Below are 10400 nucleotides of genomic sequence, written 5' to 3'. Positions count from 1 at the left end.
CCCCCTGATGGCAGCTCCTCAGGCTTTGGAGCTGTTCCCTGGACAGCTGCCCCGGCTGGGCTGGGACGTCTGTGGCCCTGAGGGGCTGGTCTCACTGGCTGCCTGTCATGTTTCCAGCGCCTGCTTGGCTGAAGTGGGAATTCCCTGTCAGAGGGTGGGAGTGGGGCTCCAGGTGTGCCCTGTACAGCAGGGCACACGGGGAGGACTTCAGATTCTCCAAGGAGTTTGCTTTCCGCAAGGACTAAATGTGGCATCTCCCAGCTCCCTGAGGCCAACAGCAAAGCTGGACCTGCCTCCAGGCCCATCTGCCCGGCAGGTGCTTGGAGACGCCCCAGAGCAGCTAGTCTTGCAGCACGTGGCCGTCTTCTGTCTGAGCACAGGGCCAAGAGGAGATGGTGGTCCAGTCCGGGGCCTGCGGAAAGGGGCCCCTGTGCTGGGTCCTCAGGATGGGGTGGGGCAGTTGGGGGCACACCGCCACTCACACTTCACAGCTCTGAGCTCACTGTGAACTACGTCAATAAAGTCTCTTCCCCTTCCGTCTCCTTGAGTGTCTGCCTGGGTCTGGGTGGGGCCGGTGTCTGGGAGCCCAGGTTGTGGGGGACCTGCCCTGGAGTCACATGCTGGCCACTGCCTGGGGCCCTCCCAGGACTGCAGCCTCACCTTCTCAGCCTGGCGGGGGGTGTGTGACCGGCGTGCTCAGCTGTCCTGACATCTGTGCCCTTCCTCCCCTAGGACCACTGGACCCTGAGCAGACCCTCACCCCGTGGCAGAGGCAGGAGGCTGGTGGGGTGAGGGAGACCCCAGGGCACCCAGAAAGCTGGGGCAGCAGGCAGGGGGAGGCAGAGACGGGGTGTCCCAACCTCCAAGGGGAGCCTGGTGCTCCCCAATCCCCACGTGGCCCCACTCTGGCCTCTCTAAATGGCACTGGAAGATGGGCCGCCCCGCTCTCCTCTGACCCCACCATGGCAGGACCTGGAGTCTACTCCCCCAGCAGGGTGGCCTCTCCACGGCAGCAGGACCCAGCCCCTGCTCCCAGGCCCTGGGGCCGTCCTCAGAACACCCACAGCCATGCCTTCCCCCCCGGCCCGCCTCCCTGTCAGGCCTCTTTGCACCTGCTGCCCAGCCCCACTTCCCCTGAGGCCTCGGAGCCCATCTCTGCTCTGGAGAAGGAGCTCGCAGATGGCCCACTCCCCGAGGCCACCAGGCAGTGCTCCCTGCCCACCAAGAGCACGCCTGGGCAGAGCGGAGCAGACGGGAACGCGGTGTTTGTTCCTGTCTCCATCCCCAGGGTCGGGCCACAGCAGGTGCCTGCTAAGTGCTTACGGGTTCGTTCCATAAACAGCCAGGCCTGTGTTCCCCCAGCACCGGCCGGGCCAGCTGGGCCCGTGCATGCACTTGCATGTGTGTGTTTCTCTGTGCGCGTGTGCAGGGGTGCACGCTGTTATATACCAGCATGTGGGCATACATGTGTGCCGTGCAAGGCCCAGGCCTCCCAGGACTCTCGTCCGCTCGTGGTCACTGGGCAGGGTAAGAAGCCGCTGCCTTTCAGGAATCGGCCAACACCGAGGAGCGGACTGCCTGGCTGCAGGCCTGCTGTGGACACACGGGCCAGGCGGAGAAGCCGGGGCGGCCTCTGGGGACAGCCACACCGTCATGGCCCTGATGGGGTAGGAGCAGGCTGCGGGCCTGAGCTCTGCGCCTGCTGGATTCCCGGGCCAGGAGGGAGTGGGGAGGGGTGGCTGGTGGGACAAGAGGCGGAAGGGGCAGCAGAACTGGGGCAGGGGCCCTATGGGCAGGGAATCCCCAGGGGTCCTCGCAGAAACCATGAAGGAGTCGACCAGCAAACACGATCTGAATCCCAAACGTGGAGCAACGGGGAAGGAGGGAGTCCTGGCCCAGGGAGCTGTTGAGGCCTGTCTCCTGGGGGCCTGACCTGCCGACCTCCGTGCCCCGCCGTGGCCTGGGTCTCCCTCTTCTGCGTGACACCATCCAACCCCAGCCGGCAGCGTGTGGATTCCAGGAGGGCCCTGCCTGCCCCTGCATCCCTGGGTCTGGGGGGTTTCAGCCTGCTGGGCTGTTGGGTCTGCAGGGTCCCCAAGCGTTTCCAGGTGGGTGTGGGGCCTTGCCTGACGTACGCTCGGGCGAGTTCACCGTCCACACCATGACCCAGGAGGCTGGTGGGGGTGCTGCCCAGGGTCACAGGAGACAAACGGGCTCAGAGGGGCCAGTGGCTTGTCCAACGACTCCCAGCTGGTGTGGACCTCGACTCCAGCCCCCCACCCTCCAAAACTTCAGATTCACCTGTGGGGAGGTTGACACAGGAGAGAGGGCATGGAGGAAAGGAAACCAGGGTTCTAGGGGCCCTGGGGCGCCAGGAGCAGTCCCTGCTTCCGCACAGCGTCTTAGCCTCGGGTGCATCACCAAGGGACGTTGTTGGGCGAGTCCGACAGGCAGTGGGGGTTGCTCCCCGACGCCCCGCAGAGCCCCCCTCCTCCAGAGCTGTGCTGGGTCCCCCTGCCAGTGTCAGTCGCTGCCCCCAGTGCCATCCCCAGGTACCTGTTGGTGACACATGGTGACAACCAGGTTGGCAAGGACACAGATGGGACGGGGGGGGAGTGGGGAGGCCACCTGTGTGGGGCTGGGTGACATCCAGCTTCCAGTGTGGAGCCTCGCCCCCACACCCCTCCCTAGCACCAGACGCCCCGCCCCCCGAGGGGCCACGCCCAGGCAGCCAGCCCTGAGTTCGGGTCTTTATTGGAGAGTGAACATAAATAAAAAAAAGCGGGAACTTGAGAGAAGGGTGAACTGGAGAGCTATTTACAAATGTACACCGTGGACCTGAGCGGCCGCTGCCCACCAGCACAAGCAAGGCTCAGAGCAAGGCGAGCAGGGCTGCGAGGACCAGGAGGACTGCTCGGGCGGCCGGGCAGCGTGCGGAGTTCCGACCAAGGGGCTGCCGGCTCCGGGGCTCCCGCTTCTGGGCACTGCCTGGCCCTGCCCGCTGGAACTGCAGCTCTGGGATGATCCGGTGGATCCAGTTGTGGTGGGAGGTGAGCCGGATGTAGACACCTGGGCGGTTCCGGCGGGCGCAGCCCTCGCCCCAGCTGATCACCCCGGCCTGCAGCCACACCTGGCCCACGAGGCACACTAGGGGGCCCCCGGAATCTCCCTGCAGCCGAAGCAGACACATACGCGGGCTGGAGAGCTGGGCTCCGCAGCTGCACGGCTCAGTGCCCACGCCTGTCTCCCTTCCTTCGCTCTTCTCTGCCCAGGACACCCCTGTCCTTCCTTTCCAGCCTGGGGTGCCTATTTCTCTAGCATTGCCACACTACCCACCCTCAATCACCTCAGAGAAGTGTCTTGAAAATGCAGCTTCCTGAGTCCTGCCACAGACCCACTGACTGACTCCCCCAGGGGGAACCCTAGGAACCTGCTTTCCCAGCTGGTCGAATGCACAGCTCTGGCCTGGGCCCTGTGGGCCCGCCTCCTGGGCCTTGCCCCTTGTCCCAGGTGGGCTGGTTTCCGCCTGGGGCCTGGGGAGCAGGGCTCAGCCTCGGCCCGCCCCGCCCTAGTGCACACCTTGCAGGCGTCCTTCTTGCCCTCAGCGAAGCCCGCACACAGCATGTCGTCCTTGATGGTTCTGGGCTGGAAGCCGGACTCCGCATCCTTGCTGTAGAGCAGGTTGCACTTGGGCGTGCCAATGATGGGCACAGCGAGCTTCTGCAGGGTCCGGGGTTTGGGCAGGCTGTCTGCGGAGAAGAGACACGAGGTGCGGCTCAGGGGACAGTCTCACCGAGGGCCCCAGGCCCTGGTTCTCAAGAGTCACAGCTCTGTCCCACCTGCTTTTCTCTTGTGTTTTTAGATCTTCTCTTCTGGCTGGAGGCTTTGTGGGACAGAGTTCCTTCTTCCTGCCTTCCTCCCACCAGGCCGGGCTCTTTCTGTTCCCTGCTCTCCACTTCCCTGTGGCCCCTCCTCCTGTGTCTGCTGCCCCTTTCCCATACCTACTCCACCCATTTGAGCAGAGATCTTGTGGAAATTCCTGGTGGCTCAGACGGTAAAGAATCTATCTGCAGTGCAGGAGACAAGGGTTCGATCCCTGGGTTGGGAAAATCCCCTGGAGAAGGGAATGGCTACCCACTCCAGTATTCTTGCCTGGAGAACCCCGTGGACAGAGGAGCCTGGCAGGTTACAGTCCGTGGGGTCACAAAGAGTCAGACACGACTGAGCAACTAACACACGTGCAGCAGTTTTGATAGAAGGTGGTTGGTTCAGAGTGGCCCCCAAGCAGCCTTCTCTAGGCGTGTCACCCATTCTCTCCCCGCCCTGTCCCCAGTACCTTGTTCACTGGGGCTGCCCCAGCCGGTGACCCAGCAGTTCATGCCTGACTCAAAGACGACCGAGGGATCAGGCAAACACACGGGGAGGATGTAGTTGGTGAAGGTCACAGGTGCCTCCAGCTCCACCAGGGCCACATCGGCGCTAGAGGCCATGCCTTGGTACTGGGGGTTGCTCTCAACCCGCTTCACCCGGGCATACACGGCGTGTGGCCCTGGCCTCGCCAGCTGCAGCACCCCCAGCAGGACCTGGTACAGGGGTGTTTCAGAGGTGCTGGTGGGAGAGCAGAGACCCGGCGTGAGGCGGCCTGGGAGGCGTCAGCGGAAGTTAAGTGGAGATGAGAAGTAGGGAGGAGTCGGACTTCCTCCCTGCTCCCCAGGGTGCTGACAGCTCAGTCTACACTTTGTCTTCTAGAGCTCACTCTCCAGGGGGGTGTACTACGGGATGAGGTGGGAAAGGGTGTAAACCCCAAGCAGCTTTAAATTCCCAGCTCCACCCTGGCCAGCCCAGCCACCTTGAGCAAGTCACCCAGCAAGTTCTCTGTGACTCCGTTTCCTTGTCTGTAAAATAGGGATAGTAACGGTCCCCACCTGAAAGGCTGTCTGTGGGGGTCGAAGGAGATGATCACCCACCGGGGCCCAGCCTGAGGCAAACGACCTGCTCCCTCTGAGCCTGGATTTCTGAACTCGAGATGTGAGGTTTTAGAATTGCGAGAACTGTGGCGTGGTGAGAGCTGAGATGCCTGGGCACCCCTGAAGGCCTGGGACCAGGCAGGGCACGGGGTGGAAGCAGGCCCTTTGGTTAGGCCCAGTGTAGGTGACCTCGGCGTGAGGAGGAGGAAGGGCCATTCTGCTTCATCCACCTGTGCCCACAGCCCCAACCAGGAAGGGAGTGTCTGGATTTGAGATGTGGGAGGAGACGAGGAAGAGAGGCAGGCAACAGGAAGGACCCTGCGGCCAGCAGCAGGGGCGGCCGTCTGGTGAAAGCACCTCACCGTGAGCCCCCGGGGGGGAAATGGACCCCTCCCAGCTGGGCTGGGGTTAGCAAGAGCCCGGAAGCAGGGGCTGCTGCTGGAAGCTGGCCCCGAGGCTGGACCCAAAGGGAGCCCTGGCAGGGAAGGCTCAGATGAGGCAGACGCAGCCTTGGGGGCTCGGCCTAGGCGCCCCGCACCGCCGCTGTCCGCGGGCCGGCGCTGTCTGCGGTGCTGAAGCCCGGCGTTTGCCGGCGGCGCGCGGGGAGGGGGCGGTTCCGTCGCACGTTCTGTGCCCCCGGCCCCGCCGGCGGAGGGCGGGGAGCGGAGTGCGGGGCGCGGCCGACTCACTTGGAGAAGCAGTGTGCGGCGGTGAGGACCCACCGGTCCGTGATGAGGCTGCCCCCGCAGAAGTGGCTTCCGTTTCGCTGAATGCTGACCTGCCAGGGCCACTCGCCCTCCAAGGCGTTCTGCCCGCCCACCATCCGGTTCAGCATCCGCGGGCGGCCACAGGCTGGGGGAACAGAGCCGGGCGCGGGTGGGGGGCGCTCCCTGGAGGCCCATCCCCTCAGCTCTGATTCCCATCCCAAAACCCACACTCAAGCTTTTCTATCCTGTTCACTTCCTGGCTTTCCTGCCCCTGACCCGCTCCAGGACCTTAGGCCTAAGTCGGAGGCCTGGGCATCAGTCAGCCTCTGACACAGGCTGTGGGCCCCTTGCCCCTCACCTGCGACACCCGGCCCTCTGGGCAGTGCGGTGGGGGGTGAGATAACACGGGTAAAGCTCTTACCGCCCCCTGCCCCAGCCTGACAAATGGGCTCCTGGACCTTCCCCTTCCACCCCGCCACTCCTGTCTAGTCTCCCCAGTTTTCCCCACTGTGGGATTCCCGTGCCAGGCCCATTCATTATGGGTCTCACCAGGGATGGAGGTCGTGGACAGTCTCGGACATCTCAGACAAGCCCACTTCTGTCCCCCTACCCGAAGACCTTGAATGCTTACCGCTTAGTGCCTCGCCCCCCCGAGTCCCTGAAAATGAGAAAAGAGAGGGTGATCAGCCAACTTTGCCCAAGCTGAGGTCTGCTCCTCCCCTCCCCAACGACTGGTCAGCGTAGCCCGTCCTCTGCTGCACACCCAGCCTCCTGCGGACTCTGCAGGACCGTCCAGCGGGGACCTGGCAGGAGAGGCTGGCAGCCCTCAGTTTCCCACAGGTCCCGCCCCCACGGTGTGCACAGGCCGGGTTGTGGGCCAGGGCTCACCTGCAAGGGCAGACAGGCGCCTCGCCACATGAGGACCAATCAGAGAGGCCAGGGAGGGTACCCTGTCAGGGCTTGACCCTCCCATTTGGGGCAAGAGGGCTCCTTCCAGACCCCACCAGGGCTTTCCCTCCACACCCCACACTCATCCTTGTCTGGAAGCTCTGTGGAGGATCTGGCCTTCGGCCCCGGGGCTGTGGGGCCTCCCCCGCAACCCCCTCCTCCAGCTTGGGGCTGGCTGGGATAAGGGGCCAGACAGAGTGAGCGAGGCTCCAGGTCCCCCGGCCGCCCAGCCGCTCGGGTCTCACTCATCTCAGGGGAGTAGAGAGGCCAGCCGGTGGTCATGGGTCAGTCCTCCCAAGATCCCAGATTCCCAGGCGCCAGCCCCTCTCTCAGGCGTTCCAGCAAGCTCACAGGTGGCCCCAGGACCCCTGCCGGGCACGGCACCCCTGCCCATGTGAAGGACAGCGGGGGGGCTGTGGGTGGGCGGGGGGCACTCTTTGGAAGTGGACCCCTCTCCCCAGGACCCACTGTCCCCCAGTCTCTGGACAAGGCACAGGGCCCCCCTCTTGGCCTCGACAGGCTCCTCCACTCCAGGTAGGAGACCCCAGCCAGGCCAACAGTCTTGACTAGCACCAGCGCGGCTCCAGGTAACGCACCCCATAAAGAGAGCCCTCCTTGTGGATCTGGTCACTGGGGCGGATCTGATCAGGGCTTCGGGGGGTCAGGACAGCCTCTCCCCAACTCACACTCCCCTGACACCCCAGCCCCTCTCAGTAACCAGTCCCAGGTGGCTGAGGGGCCCCTGGGGCCGGGCAGGAAATGGCCAGGCCGAGCCACACCCCTCTGTGACCCTGGGGGTTTTGACAGGACCCTATTCTTCCAGCTGAGGGGCACACTCCCCAGTGCTGGGGGGCGGACGATGAAGCAGTTGCAGGGGGTGCTGAGCACGGGCCAAGAGGAGCAGGCAGGCACAGGCAGGACCGGCCGCCCTTCCAGGTAGAGGCGCCAACAGACGCGTGGGGGTGAGGGCAGTCAGCCCAGGCCAGCAGGACGTCTGCCCAGGCACAGACTGTGTCAACAAGGGCCCTTGACAAATGCACACACGCCCCGGCGGGCCTTCCCTCCAGCCCCCCATCCTAGTATGATCTGATTTAGTCAGATTGATAACCCTGGACCCTGCGCTCTTACTTCTGCTTGCATGAGGCTAAAATGCCTTGGCTGGCTTTTTCCCTCCCCATGGGACTTTCCCTGAGCCTTGTCCAGGTTCGCCCCAAAGCCATCCCCGCTCCTGTAAGAGCATGTGGCTCCACTGACTGCGCCTGGGATCAAGGGCACTTGCAGCCTGCCTGACAGACCCTCCTGTTGAGGCTCTGCAGGCTTCTGCACCCCAGCCTGATATACCTCGGTTTCTTGTTTGGACTGAGCCCCCAGCCTCTGAGGCTTCCCTGGTGGCTCAGATGGTAAAGAATCCATCTGTGATGAAGGAGAACCAGGTTCAGTCACTGGGTTGGGAAGATCCCCTGGAGAAGGGAATGGCTATACACTCCAGTATTGTTGCCTGGAGAACCCCATGGACAGAGGAGCCTGGCGGTCTACAGTCCCTGGGGTCACAAAGAATCAGACCCAACTAAGCAACTTTGACTTCACTTTTCCTGCCTCTGAATGTTTGTCCACAGCATCCCTTTCCTCCTGGGTCTAAATTCAGATTCTAGAGAGTGCTGATCCAGATCCTAATCCAGAGTGCTAAACCTAACTGAAATCCCCCCCCCCTCCTCCAGGCAGCCCTCCTTGATTGTACTGTCTGGGCAGCTTGGCTCCCTTTTCTGAGCTTTCTGTCTTCCCACTTGGCCCCACAGAGCTCTGCCCACCTTGCCCTGGGGGTGGAATTGTTGTCTCATCTCACCCATGAGCTCAGGAGCTTTGTGGAAGCACGGCCCACATCCTGGGAGCCTGAGCCCAGGGAATGTGTAAGAGGGACAGTGGGAACAGGACTGCCTGGGGAAGAGCAATGTGGAGACCCAGGCTGGGCAGGGTGGGCGTCCTGTCGGGTCTGGGTAAGCCAGCAAGGTATCAGGCCCCTCCTCTGGATCTGGGGCCCTTCTGCTCCTGTATCTGGTGGCTCATGGAGGCAGGAGAGACCCGAGGCTTTAGGAGGGAACAGCCAGAGATGAGAGGCCAGGATGGTGCTGAAGGAGTTCAGGCCTCTGGTGTCAGCTGTTGGAGAGCCAAGTGCAGGCCGCTGTTTGCACTTTGGCAATGACCTCGATTACTCCACCCACCAGGAGCAATCACAGGGTTGCACACCCTGGCAGAGATGAGCTCCCTCAAAGAATGCTGTTATCCTGGTGCCAGGGGAGGAAGGCAGGGCGGCGAGGCCTAGGGGGCCCTGTGGAGCCCAAGGAGTCTGGGGCCTCCCCACCGAGGTGCCTTCTCCTTGGTGGGAAGCCTGGAGTCCCGGCAGGGCTGCAGGCCAGGCTGACAGCTGGGCCCTGCGAGGTGACTTGAGGACACGGAAGTGAGGTGGTGGCTGGGCGGGACAGGCGGGCCCAGGAATGCAGGAGAGTTTCTCCGGCAGAGAGCAGCCTGCCCGGCTGGGAGGAGCCTGGCAGGTGGGGCCACTGGCTGACACCTGCTCACCCTCACTGGGGCCTGGGAGAGAGGCCAGGGTGCAGGAGCTGCCCCCTGGCCTTTCCCGCCTGCACCCCTGCCCCGTGCCCCGCTGAGTGCTCCCCGTCTTCCATGGCTCCCTGGCTCAGGCCGTGCTCGGCCACCCCTCCTGGCCCTGCAGACCCTGTCCCTGGGCTGGAGTCCAGCAGTCTTGAGTTCAGATCCTGCACCCAGACAGCCCTGTGCTTGTGCCTTGGAAACAGGAGAGACCAAGATGAGAGGAAGCAGAGAGCCAAGCCCAGAGCTTGGCCCTGCTCGCCTGAGGCAGTGGGAGCAGGGGTGGGGGTGCGGGTGGGGGTGGATCCTGCCCAGGTCACCGCCTCAGGGCCCTCGCAAGCCTGCACCCACGCTGCCTTCCCCACTTCACTCCCCCAAGTGGGATGTCTGGAACCTTCCTCCTGCGGGAAGAAGAGGAGGCCAGTGCTGCAACCCCCAGCCTGGCCAGGGAGTGAGGACTGGGCTACAGCTGCCGGCAGGACAGACCTGTAGGACCTGTAGGACTCTCCTGCGATCTGTAGGACTCACCGGACCGCAGCAGCAGCAGGAGCAGGGCCACAGCTGGCACCTGCCTCATGGTCTCGGCCTGGCTGGAGTGCCCGCCGGGCAGGGGACAGCGGTGGCAAGAGCTCCGAGTGCTCAAGCACAACGTTCGGGGCTCCATGAAGTGGGTTATATGCTGCAGATGAGTGTCAGCTCGGCTATGCCGCTGGACCTGTCAGCCCGGCCGGCCCAGTTCCTCTCGACAGGAAGGAGGCACCCCAAAACTCTGGTTCCTCCATGACCTGGCCCTGAACCCCAAGGGGCCAGACCCCTCACCCCAAGGGTTTGAGGCCAGGGTGCATAGGCCCCGTTTAGGCGGCTTGTGGCCTGGAGCCCCACCCCCTACCATGGCTGACCACACCTCCCGGCTGACCACAGGCCCCACATAAACTGAGGGCAGTCCACCCGAGAGACCCTCCCTATTTCATTCATTCATTCATTCCATTTGTTCGTTCCTTCATATTGAGCATCTACTTCCCAGGTGACAACAGTGGTAAAGAACCGTGAGCTGCCAATTTGATTCCTGGGTCAGGAAGATCCCTGCAGAAGGAAATGGCAACCCGCTCCAGTATTCTTGCCTGGAAAATTCCGTGGACAGAGGAGCCTGGCGGGCTGCGGTCCATAGGGCCAC

At 63.5% G+C, this 10400-nt stretch overlaps 1 protein-coding gene across 1 annotated transcript; it reads right to left on the bottom strand.

The window, feature by feature from the left end:
- Positions 1–2737: 2737 nt before the first annotated feature.
- On the bottom strand, positions 2738–10052 carry PRSS27 (serine protease 27). Its single transcript, XM_055409272.2, has 6 exons — positions 9755–10052; positions 6306–6332; positions 5657–5819; positions 4337–4608; positions 3580–3749; positions 2738–3169 (listed from the first exon to the last, which is right to left on the bottom strand). Exons 1-6 carry the CDS (start codon positions 9888–9890, stop codon positions 2873–2875), a joined length of 1065 nt encoding a protein of 354 aa, XP_055265247.1. The 5' UTR covers positions 9891–10052; the 3' UTR covers positions 2738–2872.
- Positions 10053–10400: the final 348 nt, after the last annotated feature.

The sequence above is a fragment of the Moschus berezovskii genome, chromosome 27 (genome assembly GCF_049115385.1).
Source record: "Moschus berezovskii isolate FMDL1 chromosome 27, NW_MosBer_1.0, whole genome shotgun sequence".
NCBI classification, from domain to species: Eukaryota; Metazoa; Chordata; class Mammalia; order Artiodactyla; family Moschidae; genus Moschus; species Moschus berezovskii.
The sequence above is the reverse complement of the archived record's forward strand: the minus strand, read 5'-3'. Positions and strand labels throughout refer to the sequence as shown.

Coding starts and splice junctions, on each gene's coding strand:
- PRSS27 (XM_055409272.2), bottom strand. CDS start 9,890: ATGGAGCCCCGAACGTTGTGCTTGAGCACTCGGAGCTCTTGCCACCGC. Junction 6,333..9,754: donor CCTGCTGCTGCTGCGGTCCG/GTGAGTCCTACA, acceptor TCTCATTTTCAG/GGACTCGGGGGGGCGAGGCA. Junction 3,750..4,336: donor GGGCAGCCCCAGTGAACAAG/GTACTGGGGACA, acceptor TCTTCTCCGCAG/ACAGCCTGCCCAAACCCCGG.